This window comes from Anomaloglossus baeobatrachus, chromosome 8 (genome assembly GCF_048569485.1).
Source record: "Anomaloglossus baeobatrachus isolate aAnoBae1 chromosome 8, aAnoBae1.hap1, whole genome shotgun sequence".
Lineage (NCBI taxonomy): Eukaryota > Metazoa > Chordata > Amphibia > Anura > Aromobatidae > Anomaloglossus > Anomaloglossus baeobatrachus.
Genome location: NC_134360.1, coordinates 98,958,995 through 98,976,422, shown reverse-complemented (window position 1 = coordinate 98,976,422; position 17,428 = coordinate 98,958,995). Strand labels below are relative to the sequence as shown.

The window sequence follows — 17,428 nt, the reverse complement described above, 5'->3', positions numbered from 1 at the left end:
TGCCTGTCCCTCTGCATGAGTGACATGCGAGGGCCGGTAACAGAAACTAGGCCTCCGGCGAAGCCGGGGCCTAAATTTGAGCTGCGAGGCCAACGCGCAGGCACCATCGGCGCGGTTCTCGGGCGAAAGCCAGAGAACCCGCTGGAAATGGCAAAATAAATACAGCAAACACACTCTCCCCATACAATAAAGGACAGGGACCCCCAACATATGAACGCCTCAGGTACTTAGCTGCTGAGACGCAGGGCCAGGTCCCTGGGGATGAGTGCTCCGGTCCAGCAGAGTCCTAAAGGGCTGTGGACGGAGACCGGTCTCCTGCCAGGCATGGAGACCGCGCTGGCTCCCACTTCAAGCCAGAGCCCAGGAGGGATGGTGAAGGAGCACGGCATGTAAGGCTCCAGCCTTGGAAATCAACCTTACAACACCACCGACACAGTGGTGTGAGAAGGGACATGCCGGGAGTCCAGACGTGGACCCGCACTTCTTCAATCTGTTTCCAAAAAGCAAAAAAATCATATGAGAATGCATGTGTGGATGTATGCCTCCTGAACACAAAGCGATAAACTGGCTGGGACTGGCTCACCAGGGGGTGTATGAGCTCAGAGGGAGGAGCTACACTTAGGTGTAGTACTTTGTGTGTCCTCCGGAGGCAGAAGCTAAACACCCAAGGTCTGGGTCTCCCAAAGGAACGATAAACAAAATGTGAACAGCATGATGAGGAGTACTGTTTAAATATTAATTTCAATTGAGCCCCAAAATGTATTGGGAGATTCAAGAATCAACCATCTGTTGTGAATTTTGCCATTAAACTCCTTGAAGAGAACAGCAAGTTGTGCTTAAGGTACTGAAACATTGAACAGTTGGACATGTGCATTGAAAAGTTGAGAAGGTCACATTAAGCTCACCTGAAAAGGTTAGAGGGCATTTTAGGGTCATCCTGAAATTTCACCCAAAACATAAATATCCCTAACTTTGTGAGTAGTGTATAGTTGCCAAAGATGCTCATTATGATTAGAAGACACCATTTATGGGGACGTTACAGCACCAAACCATTCTTCCTCCGTAAGCTGACTCAGATCTGTCTCTGATCTCTTAAAGGACAGGGTCGTGGTTAGACTCTCTTGATTTGTGAAGTAGAATACAGCAAAACTTGGTAATTGAGTAGTTGGTGGGAGAAAAGAGGGGCAGATTCAATGGTTCATTGCCAAACAGTTGGTAAAGAATGGAGGTGATTTTATTAAAAAGACAGCAAGCAGTTCAGTGAGTGATCTAATGTTGAAATCAGGGTCTCAGCCCCTACATCATGATGCCATCAGATAGGGTAGCAAAAACATGGTGACAGATTCCATTTACATTGAGTCAGTAAGCCAGCCCCGCTCACCCACATAACTAGGCATGCATGTGCTGACACAGGTAAGGGAAGGGAGCTTGTAAAACTGGAGCTGCAGGGACTGGCAGTGAAATCAAGTCATTAGTGGAACTTTCATATACTAGATCCAATTAATTTTAGTTTGAAACACATCCAAGTCACTTTTTTATTTGGCTGGTCATCCTTTTTAATGCCTTACAAATAAACATTTGTGGAGCTTCTCACACATACATCTTCACTCATCCTACTACACAGACAGAGCTTTCTGGGAGCAAATATTTACACCCATGGTCATAATACATTTTACAATGCATACAGTAGCCATACCTTCCAGTATGTGCATCCTCACTAGCTCTGAGCGCTCGGGCCGACACCTGATCTTTCTCTTTAAATAATCCTCCGTCTGAAAAATGAGGAAAGAAAAAATGAAAACCTAATAAAGAGGGAAGTAAAACAAACAGCTGATAAACACATATATTACTTATTTAGAATAGATGAATGAAAAGTGCCTACATACATTAAAGCATGGTCTCTTTCATACAAATTATATGCTCTTATGTAAGCAAATGTGTACAACACAGAAGTTAACAGATTTACTTTCCCAGATGCAAGGAATTTTTGATCATATTCCCCAAATATGAAATTATATTTACTGCAAATAATAAAGAAACTTTAAAGCTAAGGTTTAATTTTCATAAGTCAAAATACCAGGTTCATTCCAAAATTCTCTATGAACAATGGAGAAAGGTGATGAACAGCTGATAAATTATTTTGCTAGCTCAAAGCTATTATATCTTTCCTTAACTGAATACGAATTAAAGTGCTCTACTATTGCTGATTCTTGTTCCTCCATCTAATTTCAAGCAAAGTTCACTTTATATTCTGAATTGCTTAGTATTTTATAATCAGCACTTTGCCATAAATAACATCTTGTTACTGAGCTCAGCAGCAGCTGTATCCAATAACGAGAGGCTTCACAAAGAATGCAGGCAGCGTTCAAAACACATAGCCGCACATGGGCTCCCTATTTTGTCCCTTGTAATTATAATTTTTACGTCCTTTAAAATAAAATTTGCACAAGATTTTATATTATTCCGGAAGCTGGATTGTTTTTTTCTTTCATTGGATCCCTGCACTGCCAGAGTGTTATCCTTGCATGCCGGACCTTACCACAGCTGAGCTGGGTCATCTTTTTTTTCCTTCTATCCAATAACGAGCCCTGGTACCCTAACTCTCACATGGACTGTACAGTCAGTTTAAAACTCAAATGTCAACTGGCCATCCATTTCTCTTACAATGCGAGTAACATTAAAGTGTTTTCAACTGCAAGAAAAGTAGATCCTACAATACATATTTGAGCCTCACTGGAGGAACTCAGGAGGTTCTCAGTCTTTGTTTAGGCCTCAGTGTTTTGGCTGCAGTGGTGACATCACATCGACAGCTGGCATCACTTCTGCACCTAATCACTGAGCTCGTTGTGTTGTGCATCTTGGCCAAGCGACTGACCTTAGAAATTCACTTCAACAGTGACGTGAATTGTCCATGTTCTGCCACCACTACAGCCAAAACAGAGTGAAGCAATGGTGGATGGCTCACGATGAACCCAGGGAGGGTGATTATTTGTGGTTTGTTACTTTAGGTCAGGGGTGAGGAACCTCAGTCGTGATATCCTTTTTTTATGGAACGCAGGCAAATTCCAGGGGACCGCCGTGCTTGGGCCAGCAGCCCCCTTTGCCAGCTGACAGCCTTTAAATTCCTCCTTACACTGCAAGCTGGTGGATGCAGCATTCTCTAGTGAACACTACGGTGCATTCATTGAAGACTTAGGGGTGCTTCACACATAGCGAGATCGCTACCGAAATCGCTGCTACGGCACGGTTTTGGTGACGCAACAGTGACCTCATTAGCGATCTCGCTGTGTGTGACAATGAGCAGCGATCTGGCCCCTGCTGCGAGATCGCTGCTCGTTACACACAGCCCTGGTTCGTTTTCTTCAAAGGCGCTCTCCCGCTGTGACACACAGATCGCTGTGTGTGACAGCGAGAGAGCGACGAATGAAGCGAGCAGGGAGCAGGAGCCGACATCTGGCAGCTGCGGTAAGCTGTAACCAGGGTAAACATCGGGTAACCAAGGTGGTTACCCGATATTTACCTTAGTTACCAGCCTCCGCAGCTCTCACGCTGCCTGTGCTGCCGGCTCCGGATCTCTGCACATGTAGCTGCTGTACACATAGGGTTAATTAACCCGATGTGTACTGTAGCTAGGAGAGCAAGGAGCCAGCGCTAAGCAGTGTGCGCGGCTCCCTGCTCTCTGCACATGTAGCTGCAGTACACATCGGGTTAATTAACCCGATGTGTACTATAGCTAGGAGAGCAAGGAGCCAGCGCTAAGCAGTGTGCGCGGCTCCCTGCTCTCTGCATATGTAGCGATGTTATGATCGCTGCTGCGTCGCTGTGTTTGACAGCTAAGCAGCGATCATAACAGCGACTTACCAGGTCGCTGTTACGTCACAGAAAATGGTGACGTAACAGCGACGTCGTTGTCGCTATGTGTGAAGCTCCCCTTACAGTGCCTACAAGTAGTATTCAACCCCCTGCAGATTTAGCTGGTTTGATAAGATGCAAATAAGTTAGAGCCTGAAAACTTCAAACAAGAGCAGGATTTATTAACAGATGCATAAATCTTACAAACCAACAAGTTATGTTGCTCAGTTAAATTTTAATAAATTTTCAACATAAAAGCGTGGGTCAATTATTATTCAACCCCTAGGTTTAATATTTTGTGGAATAACCCTTGTTTGCAATTACAGCTAATAATCGTCTTTTATAAGACCTGATCAGGCCGGCACAGGTCTCTGGAGTTATCTTGGCCCACTCCTCCATGCAGATCTTCTCCAAGTTATCTAGGTTCTTTGGGTGTCTCATGTGGACTTTAATCTTGAGCTCCTTCCACAAGTTTTCAATTGGGTTAAAGTCAGGAGACTGACTAGGCCACTGCAACACCTTGATTTTTCCCTCTTGAACCAGGCCTTGGTTTTCTTGGCTGTGTGCTTTGGGTCGTTGTCTTGTTGGAAGATGAAATGACGACGCATCTTACGATCCTTGGAGGAGCGCAGGTTCTTGGCCAAAATCTCCAGGTAGGCCGTGCTATCCATCTTCCCATGGATGCGGACCAGATGGCCAGGCCCCTTGGCTGAGAAACAGCCCCACAGCATGATGCTGCCACCACCATGCTTGACTGTAGGGATGGTATTCTTGGGGTCGTATACAGTGCCATCCAGTCTCCAAACGTCACGTGTGTGGTTGGCACCAAAGATCTCGATCTTGGTCTCATCAGACCAGAGAACCTTGAACCAGTCTGTCTCAGAGTCCTCCAAGTGATCATGAGCAAATTGTAGACGAGCCTTGACATGACACTTTGAAAGTAAAAGGTACCTTACGGGCTTCGTCTGGAACGGAGACCATTGCGGTGGAGTACGTTACTTATGGTATTGACTGAAACCAATGTCATGAGATCTTCCCGGAGCTCCTTCCTTGTTGTCCTTGGGTTAGCCTTGACTCTTCGGACAAGCCTGGCCTCGGCACGGGTGGAAACTTTCAAAGGCTGTCCAGGCCGTGGAAGGCTAACAGTAGTTCCATAAGCCTTCCACTTCCGGATGATGCTCCCAACAGTGGAGACAGGTAGGCCCAACTCCTTGGAAAGGGTTTTGTACCCCTTGCCAGCCTTGTGACCCTCCACGATCTTGTCTCTGATGGCCTTGGAATGCTCCTTTGTCTTTCCCATGTTGACCAAGTATGAGTGCTGTTCACAAGTTTGGGGACGGTCTTAATAAGTCAGAAAAGGATGGAAAAAGAGATAATTAATCCAAACATGTGAAGCTCATTGTTCTTTGTGCCTGAAATACTTCTTAATACTTTAGGGGAACCAAACAGAATTCTTGTGGTTTGAGGGGTTGAATAATAAATGACCCTCTGAATAAACTTTTCACAATTTAAAAAATAAAATAAAAAAAGAAATAACATTCTTTTTTGCTGCAGTGCAATTCACACTTCCAAGCTGATCTACAGTCCAAATGTCACAATGCCAAGTTAATTCCGAATGTGTAAACCAGCTAAATCTGCAAGGGGTTGAATACTACTTGTACGCACTGTATGTCTCTTATGTGGTGTATATGCTCCAGCTACTGTGTCTCCCATGGGATGTATATACAGCAGTCTTATTTTCTCCTATGTGATGTATACCGCAGTCTCAGTGTCTCCTATGTGGTGTAGACAGCAGTCTCAGTGTCTCCTATGTAATGTATACAGCAGTCTTGGTGTCTCCTATGTAAATGTATACAGCAGTCTTGGTGTCTCCTTTGTGATGTATAATGCACACCTCCCACTGCTTGAATTTTGTAAATGTAACGTGAGCAGTGATGAATTTCCCAATTTGACATGCATCTGTGTTCAGAACTTACTGCTAGGAGATCCTTTCATAATTTTTTGCAAAGAGACAACTATGCTCCAGACAGACCCAAACCTTGAAAAGCAGTTGTGAGTAGCAACTTCAGTACCACCTAACATCACACGCCTTACCAAAGCGAAGCAGTCCCAGTTATCAAATTAGGGGAGCGTTAATTGCATTTTTGACCAAATATAGCAGGATAAATTTCAAGTTGATCATTTTGTATGGCTCCTAAATGATGCTATAAAATATCCAAATGGCCCTTGCCAGAAAATAAGTTCCTCACTCGTGGTTTAGGTACATTTTATAAAAGAGTCTGGGATTCACTTTCCCTAAAGTGGAAAATCCCTTTAAGGCTACTTTCACACTTGCGTTGAACGGCATCCGTTGCATTGCGTTGTGTAACGCATGCGACGGATGCCTTGCAAATAGTGTGATATAAAGGCAACGGATTCCTGGGAAATAACACGTTGCGTTAAGTTTTCTAGAAGCGAGAGAGAGACCATCATCACACACCCTGGCACTACTGCACCCATCATCATCACCGCACACGCAGGCACTACCGCACTCATCATCATCACACACATCCCAGCACTACCGCCCCCATCATCATCACACACATCCCGGCACTACCGCACCCATCATCATCACCGCACACACACAGGCATTACCTCAGTGATGTTCCTGCTGACAGCGCGACTCCCTTCAGTTGCTGCATGGAGCTCACAACGAGAGGCGGTGTTCTACTGCCGCTCCTGTCAGGTTCATGTAGCAGTGCTGGATGAGTCGCGGGGCCTCGTGTGGATTACGCCGGACCTGGAGGGGTATTTGGGGATTTTAATAAAGTGGTGGAAGAGGGTGGTTTTTTATCTTTTATTCCAAATAAATTATTTTTTTGGGTGTATGTGTTTATTTACTTTCACTTACAGGTTAATCATTGTGGGTGTCTCAGACGCCTGCCATGATTAACCTAGGACTTAGTGGCAGCTATGGGTTGCTGCCCTTAACTCCTTATTACCTTGATTGTCACCGCACCAGGGCAATTCGTGATGAGCCGGGTAGAGTCCTGGGACTGTCGTATCTAATGGATGCGGCAATTCCAGGCGGCTGATGGCTGATATTGTTAGGCTGGGGGGGTCCCCATAACGTGGGGCTCCCCATCCTGAGAATACCAGCCTTCAGTTGTGTGACTTTACCATTTATCAAAATTAGGGGGGACCGCACGCTGTTTTTTTTTTTAATTATTTATTGTACTGCACGATATAGACCTGCCCACCGGCGGCTATGATTGGTTGCAGTGAGACAACTGTCACTCAGTGTGGGGGCGGGTCTGACTACAACCAATCATAGGAGCCGGTGGGCGGGGGAAGCAGTGAATACTAGATGGAATAATGAGCGGCCGGCATTTTCAAAAGAGGAAAATGCCGCCAGAGCAGTGTGAACGCCGTGCAGCGCCGCGCCGGTGATCGGTGAGTATGAGAGAGGGAGGGGGGGGGGAAGAGACCAGGAGTGATTTTAAACGATTTTGATCGTTCTGCTGGACATGCTGAGCATGCTCAGTAGAACGTGACGGAACCAGTCAGCGGATTCCGCCGCTTAGCGCATAGCGGCGGAATCCGCCAACATAAACAATCATTAGACACCTTGTCGGATTTTAACGGATATCCGTCAAGGTGTGTTATTTTAACGACCCAAAAAACGCTACATGTAGCGTTCCCTACGCTCGAAGCTGCGTCAAAATAACGAGGCAGCGTCGTCCAGTGGATGAAACGCAGACACTTGCCTTACAGTGCGTCGTCAATACAAGTCTATGGAGAATAGCGCAGTGCGTTAACGGATGTCACGGATATGGCCCTGTGAATTGATACACAGTATAGAAACAAATGTAAAAATCATGGTGTTGAATTGTAGCAAATTAAATGATGGTATGCAACATTCGAACATATTTACAAGCAGGACAGTGTCCAGTTAGATATTCATGTATAGTATATGAATAGATATATGCATAGATCGGTAATAACATTTAAACCATGGTAAAAAAAAATAGCAAAACAATCCTAGGTTAGGGCATTAAATAATGTGTAAAATCTACAAAAGAACCTTTTGCAAATAATATACTGTTTTAGATGTGCATTTCAATAATGAAAAACTGAAAAATTGTTTGCACATATTTAAAATAATGTGTAAAGGTAAGAGCTGAGTGGGTTTGAAATATTGGTAGATATGAGGGCAGGTAAGCTACAGGGACGCAAAGATAGGGTATGTGCGCACTAGGCGTTTTTTTCACGCTGCGTTTTTATGTGCGCTTTTGTCTCAAAAAACGCACCCGCGGCTAAAAGACGTGACAAAAACGCATGCGTTTTTACCGCGATTTGGTGCGTTTTTTTGCTGCGTTTTTGCTAACTGCGTTTTTAATCAGTGCACAATGCCATTAAAGATTGTTGATGGGGAAAAAAAAAAAAAAAAAAAAAAGGTCTGATGTCATTTCCTTCTTCAAAATATTCATTGTATGCAGGAGAGCAGACAGCTGCAGAACTAGTGTATGCAGGAGAGCAGACAGCAGCAGCAGAACTACAAGGCTCAGCATCCTCCATCCAGGACTGTATGCAGGAGTTTTTTGCCCAAAAAGAAAAAAAAAATGACATGGGCTTCGCCATATTTTTGTATGCTAGCCGGGTACAGCAGGCAGGTACGGGCTGCCCCCAACCCACAGCTGCCTATTTGTACCCGGCTGGGAACCAAAAATATAGAGAAGCCCCTTTTTTTTAATTATTTCATGAATTTCGTGAAATAATTAAAAAAAAAAAAAAAAAAGACGTGAGCTTCGCCTAATTTTTGTGTCCAGCCGGGTACAACTAGGCAGCTGGGGATTGGAATCCACAGTGCAGGGTTCCCATGCTTTCTGGGCACACCCGCTGCGAATTGCAGTCCGCAGCCACCCCAGAAAATGGCGCTTTCATAGAAGCGCCATCTTCTGGCGCTGTATCCAACTCTTCCAGCTGCCCTGATGCCGGGTGGCTCACTGGGTAATAATGGGGTTAGGGATAGCTGTATATTATCAGCTGGCCCTAAGCCCGAAATTCATGGTGTCACGCCAATATTAGACATGGCCACCATGAATTTCTAGTAAAGATAAAAAAACACAACACACAGAAAAATATTTTATTAGAAATAAAACACAACACAATTAGTGACTCCATCTTTATTGAAATAAAGAACCCCCCTCCGCAGTAATCCTGGGTCAAGGGTCCCGCGCCGTCCAATCCGGATCCAATATCATCTGATCGGTTTGCTGGAAGGCAAAGCGATCAGATGATGTGTCAGGTTCTAGGATGTAAATCACATCACACATCAGCTGATTGTATAAAAGCCGTTTATACAATCAGATGATGAATCAGTGCAAAAAAAAAAAATAAATAAATACTGACGTCTGTGCTGATTACCGGCAGCTCCTGGGGCGATCGGATGAGAGTCTGATCCTGGTCCCATCGCTGCAGGAGCTGCCGGTAATCAGCTGATGAAGTCTCCTGACGGCAGGATCAGCTGATAGCCGGCCGGGCACGAAAAAGCCGGCGACACCGCGAGAATTACGATCAGCTGATGCGTCAGGTGACTGCATCAGGTGATCCACCGCCAGGTCCTGCAAGCTTCGTACGTGCCCCGGGGAGACTGCACACAGCGAAAGCGGCGGTACCGGGAAGAGATGGGAGCGGGCATGGCACCGGGACCCTGCAGATAGGGGAGTATGACATTTTTTTTTTACTGTTCACTTTTGTTTTCGCCGCTGCCTCCACCTCCCGCCCAGACATGGCACCGGGCGGGTTTTGGACGCAGCGGTGACAGTACCGGGAGGATTCATGCTTCTGTGTTTACCAACAGAAGGAATCCTCTTCCTGTACACGTCACTTTACTGCCCACCCCTTGCGTTTATAGCTGCATTTTTAGTCATAGAAAGGCAGCTATATGCTTTTTTCATTGCGTTGTTGAACATCTCATTGAACTCAATGGGTGAAAAACGCAGTGAAAAACGCAGAAATAATTGACATGCTGCATTTTTGTTGTCACCACAAAAACGCAGCTACAAAAAAAAAAACGCTGTGTGCGGACAGCACTTATGAAAACCCATAGAAGCAATGTCACTGCGTTTTCTGCACAAAAACGCGGTAAAAAAACGGCGCTAAAAACGCCTAGTGCGCACAAGGCCATATACAGTATGTTCAACAAGGGTGGGAGTCTATCCACAATCCTGTGTAGAGTATAAAGATCAAACAGATAAACATACAAATCAGAAGATTGTAGGAACAAAGATAAAAGAAGCTGACTGCGCCAATACTGTTCAGGATACACCGGAAAGCTAATGAATAGGTGCCAATTCCTGCTGGTGAAGCTACTGCAGAACCATTGAAGAAAAAAGGATATTCCAGCAATTCCATCAATAAAATTAAGCTTTTTATTATATTCCTATGACTAAGGGCGTAGTGTACCGAAGAAACACGTAAGGTTTTAAGCCTCATGATTGATCCTCTTGTTTTAAAATGAATTTCTAATAAAAATATTAATTTTCGGGATCAAAGTGTCAGGAAATCCTTTTTTCTTCAATGGTCTACAATCTTTCAGGAAAAGGTATAAAATAGGCATATATGGGTAGTTTGGTAGATATATGCCAAGAAAGACCATTAGGGTGTTTCAACACGTCTTTTTGGGTGGATTTCTTTTGGAAACTGGCTGAAAAAAGGCTTAAAAAAAAACACACCCCAAAAAAATGCAAATATCGATGCATCATGTATCAATACAACCCCAGATTCCAATGTCTGAAACATTATGATGGACCTTATAGTGTCTCTCCAGTAAAGGAGACAAACTCTAGCACAGCGCCACCTATTGGAAGTAGCGATCCTAAAAGTCACAAGTGGATTTTCGACAATCCTTTGCAATATGACTCAGGATATATAAGCCAGATCAGAATCCCAATTTGCAGACACGGTGTTTCGGGGTGCTTGCCCCTCGTCAGTGCAAAGTATGGGGGTGTCTGATCTGGCTCATGAGAAAGCTATGTGGGGACCACGGGGGAACACTATTCTCCTTAAGGAGACTTTGCAAGCCAGTCTGGCTGCCAGGTAAGGGGACTTATAGCTGCAATGCCCCTAAAATTCCACGGGGGAACACTATTCTCCTTAAGGAGACTTTGCAAGCCAGTCTGGCTGCCAGGTAAGGGGACTTATAGCTGCAATGCCCCTCTGGGAAATATTCAAATTGTCTCTCCAGTAAAGGAGACAAACTCTAGCACAGCGCCACCTATTGGAAGTAGCGATCCTAAAAGTCACAAGTGGATTTTCGACAATCCTTTGCAATATGACTCAGGATATATAAGCCAGATCAGAATCCCAATTTGCAGACACGGTGTTTCGGGGTGCTTGCCCCTCGTCAGTGCAAAGTATGGGGGTGTCTGATCTGGCTCATGAGAAAGCTATGTGGGGACCACGGGGGAACACTATTCTCCTTAAGGAGACTTTGCAAGCCAGTCTGGCTGCCAGGTAAGGGGACTTATAGCTGCAATGCCCCTAAAATTCCACGGGGGAACACTATTCTCCTTAAGGAGACTTTGCAAGCCAGTCTGGCTGCCAGGTAAGGGGACTTATAGCTGCAATGCCCCTCTGGGAAATGTTCAAATTGTCTCTCCAGTAAAGGAGACAAACTCTAGCACAGCGCCACCTATTGGAAGTAGCGATCCTAAAAGTCACAAGTGGATTTTCGACAATCCTTTGCAATATGACTCAGGATATATAAGCCAGATCAGAATCCCAATTTGCAGACACGGTGTTTCGGGGTGCTTGCCCCTCGTCAGTGCAAAGTATGGGGGTGTCTGATCTGGCTCATGAGAAAGCTATGTGGGGACCACGGGGGAACACTATTCTCCTTAAGGAGACTTTGCAAGCCAGTCTGGCTGCCAGGTAAGGGGACTTATAGCTGCAATGCCCCTAAAATTCCACGGGGGAACACTATTCTCCTTAAGGAGACTTTGCAAGCCAGTCTGGCTGCCAGGTAAGGGGACTTATAGCTGCAATGCCCCTCTGGGAAATATTCAAATTGTCTCTCCAGTAAAGGAGACAAACTCTAGCACAGCGCCACCTATTGGAAGTAGCGATCCTAAAAGTCACAAGTGGATTTTCGACAATCCTTTGCAATATGACTCAGGATATATAAGCCAGATCAGAATCCCAATTTGCAGACACGGTGTTTCGGGGTGCTTGCCCCTCGTCAGTGCAAAGTATGGGGGTGTCTGATCTGGCTCATGAGAAAGCTATGTGGGGACCACGGGGGAACACTATTCTCCTTAAGGAGACTTTGCAAGCCAGTCTGGCTGCCAGGTAAGGGGACTTATAGCTGCAATGCCCCTAAAATTCCACGGGGGAACACTATTCTCCTTAAGGAGACTTTGCAAGCCAGTCTGGCTGCCAGGTAAGGGGACTTATAGCTGCAATGCCCCTCTGGGAAATATTCAAATTGTCTCTCCAGTAAAGGAGACAAACTCTAGCACAGCGCCACCTATTGGAAGTAGCGATCCTAAAAGTCACAAGTGGATTTTCGACAATCCTTTGCAATATGACTCAGGATATATAAGCCAGATCAGAATCCCAATTTGCAGACACGGTGTTTCGGGGTGCTTGCCCCTCGTCAGTGCAAAGTATGGGGGTGTCTGATCTGGCTCATGAGAAAGCTATGTGGGGACCACGGGGGAACACTATTCTCCTTAAGGAGACTTTGCAAGCCAGTCTGGCTGCCAGGTAAGGGGACTTATAGCTGCAATGCCCCTAAAATTCCACGGGGGAACACTATTCTCCTTAAGGAGACTTTGCAAGCCAGTCTGGCTGCCAGGTAAGGGGACTTATAGCTGCAATGCCCCTCTGGGAAATGTTCAAATTGTCTCTCCAGTAAAGGAGACAAACTCTAGCACAGCGCCACCTATTGGAAGTAGCGATCCTAAAAGTCACAAGTGGATTTTCGACAATCCTTTGCAATATGACTCAGGATATATAAGCCAGATCAGAATCCCAATTTGCAGACACGGTGTTTCGGGGTGCTTGCCCCTCGTCAGTGCAAAGTATGGGGGTGTCTGATCTGGCTCATGAGAAAGCTATGTGGGGACCACGGGGGAACACTATTCTCCTTAAGGAGACTTTGCAAGCCAGTCTGGCTGCCAGGTAAGGGGACTTATAGCTGCAATGCCCCTAAAATTCCACGGGGGAACACTATTCTCCTTAAGGAGACTTTGCAAGCCAGTCTGGCTGCCAGGTAAGGGGACTTATAGCTGCAATGCCCCTCTGGGAAATATTCAAATTGTCTCTCCAGTAAAGGAGACAAACTCTAGCACAGCGCCACCTATTGGAAGTAGCGATCCTAAAAGTCACAAGTGGATTTTCGACAATCCTTTGCAATATGACTCAGGATATATAAGCCAGATCAGAATCCCAATTTGCAGACACGGTGTTTCGGGGTGCTTGCCCCTCGTCAGTGCAAAGTATGGGGGTGTCTGATCTGGCTCATGAGAAAGCTATGTGGGGACCACGGGGGAACACTATTCTCCTTAAGGAGACTTTGCAAGCCAGTCTGGCTGCCAGGTAAGGGGACTTATAGCTGCAATGCCCCTAAAATTCCACGGGGGAACACTATTCTCCTTAAGGAGACTTTGCAAGCCAGTCTGGCTGCCAGGTAAGGGGACTTATAGCTGCAATGCCCCTCTGGGAAATATTCAAATTGTCTCTCCAGTAAAGGAGACAAACTCTAGCACAGCGCCACCTATTGGAAGTAGCGATCCTAAAAGTCACAAGTGGATTTTCGACAATCCTTTGCAATATGACTCAGGATATATAAGCCAGATCAGAATCCCAATTTGCAGACACGGTGTTTCGGGGTGCTTGCCCCTCGTCAGTGCAAAGTATGGGGGTGTCTGATCTGGCTCATGAGAAAGCTATGTGGGGACCACGGGGGAACACTATTCTCCTTAAGGAGACTTTGCAAGCCAGTCTGGCTGCCAGGTAAGGGGACTTATAGCTGCAATGCCCCTAAAATTCCACGGGGGAACACTATTCTCCTTAAGGAGACTTTGCAAGCCAGTCTGGCTGCCAGGTAAGGGGACTTATAGCTGCAATGCCCCTCTGGGAAATATGGACCTTATAAACACATTGCTACATTTTAAGTAAAGTTTGTCAATGATTAGAGATGAGCCGTAGAAGTTCAGGTTTAGATAAAAGTTCAGTTCTGGACCCGGCCTTAACCCGAACCTCATTGGAAGTCATTGATTGGAGAGTTCGGCTCTCTGCCCTCATGCAGCTAGCAACAAACAGAACACATATGATATCACCCTCAGTGAAAGCCATTCAAACACTGCATGCAGTTCGAGTGTACCCGAGCACTGTGATGCTCGCTTGAGTGGTAAGCATATGTAAAGCACCCAAACTCTGACCTCAATCACTGATTTTTATTTAAAAAAAAAAAAAAAAAAAAATAGTCTTAGTTCGGTACGAACACCAAACTTTACTTTTCCAGTCCAGTCTACCAATGAGACCAGTCAGCTATTCTAACTTACAATTGTGCAGCAGCGGTTCCAACGCTCAGGCGGCAGGGTGGTTAAATGTGCCTTCCATTGAAGCATGAAAAGAACTTTTGTCTAGAACACCACTCATTGTACTATACAAGATAGATAATTTCAAGGAAAAGTTGAGTGAAACTTGTCAACAGACTTCACCGTGTTGAATTCAATTTTATCGGACTGCCCAACAAGGGAATATAAGAAGCTTTGGAAAATCTGTGGGTTTTGCCACCACTCTATTGGGGGGGAGGGGGGGATGTTATATAAGTGTTAGGAGATAGACAATTTGTCATATAGTAAAGTCATATAAATGAGCACAAAGCAATAGACTGACACCAGGTATATGAAGAATTATTCTATAGAGATAGAAAAGCTTTGTAATGGGGTCAATCAAGATGATTTTAATTGCAGACTAATTTTAAATACTACACAACGCTATAAAAAATACAAAAAATTGAGCAAAACGATTAGATGAAATATTAATATATTAAAAAAAAACATGATCTAGTATGACAAAACAACTGAAATTGCTCACATAAACATAGAAAAACACAGTAGTGCAATAATACAGAATAGAGCATATGGAATATGGTACTGTAGGTGAGAACTTGCAATAGCCATAGGGAATTAAATACAAACCATGGATGACTGTCTACATATGACCCTATCTGAAATGTAAAGCATTAACCCCTTCAGCCTCAAGCCTATTTTGACCCTAAAGACCAAGCCATTTTTTGCAATTTTGACCAGTGTCACTTTATGAGGTTATAACTCTGGAACGCTTCAATGGATCCCGGTGATTCTGAGACTGTTTTTTTGTGACATATTGGGCATCATGTTAGTGGTAAATTTAGGCTATTTTTTGCGTTTCTTTGTGAAAAAAACGGAAATTTCGCGAAAAATTTGAAAATTTTGTAGTTTTCAAACTTTGAATTTTTATGCTCTAAAATCAACGAGACATATGACACAAAATAATTAATAAATAACATTTCCCACATGTCTACTTTACCTCAGAACAATTTTGGGGGAAAAAAAAAAAAAATTAAGGAAGTTATAGGGGTTCAAAGTTTATGAGCAATTTCTCATTTTTACAACAAAATTTACAAAGCCACTTTTTTTTAGGAACCATATCACATTTGAAGCGATTTTGAAAGGTCTACAAACACCCAAAAGTGACACCATTCCAAAAACGGCACCCCTCAGGCTACTCAAAACCACATTCAAGAAGGTTATTAACCCTTCTGGTGCTTCACAGTAACTAAAGCAATGTGGAAGGAAAAAAATGAAAATTTTACTTTTTGCAACAAAAATGTTAATTTAGCCTCAAATATTGCATTTCAACAAGGGTAGCAGGATTAAATGAACCCCCAAAATTTGTTGGGCAATTTCTTCTGAGCACGCAGATTCCTCATATGTGCCGAAAAACTACTGTTTGGGTGCACGGCAGGACTCGGAAGGGAAGGAGCGTCATTTGACTTTTTGAACAGAAAATTAGCTGGAATCAATAGCCGCACCATGTTGCGTTTGGAGAGCCCCTGAGGTGCCGAAACAGTGGAGCTCCCCCACATGTGACCCCATTTTGGAAACTAGACCCCTCATGGAATTTATCTAGATGTTTATTGAGCACTTTGATCCTCTGGGGGCTCAATAAAAGTTAATAGAGTTGAGCCGTGAAAAAAAAAAAAAAATTTTACCACAAAATTGTTACTTCAACCAGGTAGCCTTTTTTTCACAAGGCTATCAGGAAAAATTGCACCATAAAATGTATTGTGCAATTTCTCCTGAGTACACAGATACCTCATATGTGGTGGAAATCAAATGTTTGGGCGCACAGCAAGGCTCGGAATGCAAGGAGCGTCAATTGACTTTTCAAACGCAAAATTGTCTGGGATAATTAGCGTATTCCATGTTGTGTTTGGAGACCCCCTGAGGTGCCGAAACAGTGGAGCTCCCCCACATGTGACCCCATTTTGGAAACTAGACCCCCCATGGCATAGAAAAAAAAAAACAGGGCGCACGCACGAATGTTCTGCAAAAAAGGGGGGGGACTAGGTGGGATGGAAAAAAGAAGTCCTGTCCAAAGTAGAGTACGACTGCAGGACGATTGCTGATCAGGTACCTAATTGTTCAAGTTTTTTTTTATTTGGGGTGCACAAAAAAAGCAAAAACTAGAGCAACAATTACGTACCTGATCAGCCAATCACATAGCTGATCAGCACTTGGCGGCAAGCAGGTGTGGGAGGAGGGGGGTAGAGGGAGTGGGAGATGCGATTGGGGATAGTTAGAAAAGAGCCACGAACAATCCTTACAGGATGGATCAGAACAGTGGCAGATGGGGGGCGGCAGATGGGGGGGGCATCTGTGATTGTGAGACGGAGGCGGCTGGGATAGGGTGGGGGCGGCTGGGATAGGGTGGGGGCGGCTGGAATAGGGTGGGGGCGGCTGGAATAGGGTGGGGGCGGCTGGGATAGGGTGGGGGCGGCTGGGATAGGGTGGGGGCAGCTGGGATAGGGTGGGGGCAGCTGGGATAGGGTGGGGGCGGCTGGGATAGGGTGGGGGCGGCTGGGATAGGGTGGGGGCGGCTGGGATAGGGTGGGGGCGGCTGGGATAGGGTGGGGGCGGCTGGGATAGGGTTGTTGCGGCTGGGATAGGGTGGGGGCGGCTGGGATAGGGTGGGGGCGGCTGGGATAGGGTGGGGGCGGCTGGGATAGGGTGGGGGCGGCTGGGATAGGGTGGGGGCGGCTGGGATAGGGTGGGGGCGGCTGGGATAGGGTGGGGGCGGCTGGGATAGGGTGGGGGCGGCTAGGATAGGGTGGGGGCGGCTGGGATAGGGTGGGGGCGGCTGGGATAGGGTGGGGGCGGCTGGGATAGGGTGGGGGCGGCTGGGATAGGGTGGGGGCGGCTGGGATAGGGTGGGGGCAGATGAGAGAGGGCGCAGTGGATGCAGGAGCGGCAGCAGATGGGGTGAAGGGGGGGTGGGGGGGATGGGGAGTGGGAGGTGAGATTGGGGATCGTTACCTTAC

General features: G+C 45.6%; 1 protein-coding gene across 2 annotated transcripts in view; it reads right to left on the bottom strand.

Moving 5' to 3' along the window:
• Positions 1-17,428, bottom strand: part of MRTFA (myocardin related transcription factor A) — a 286,868-nt gene that overhangs the window by 162,446 nt on the left and 106,994 nt on the right. For both annotated transcript variants that reach the window (XM_075321914.1, XM_075321915.1), the window contains one exon: positions 1,697-1,772. In XM_075321914.1, the coding sequence (XP_075178029.1) occupies positions 1,697-1,772 (76 nt within the window). The remainder of the gene's footprint in view (positions 1-1,696; positions 1,773-17,428) is intronic.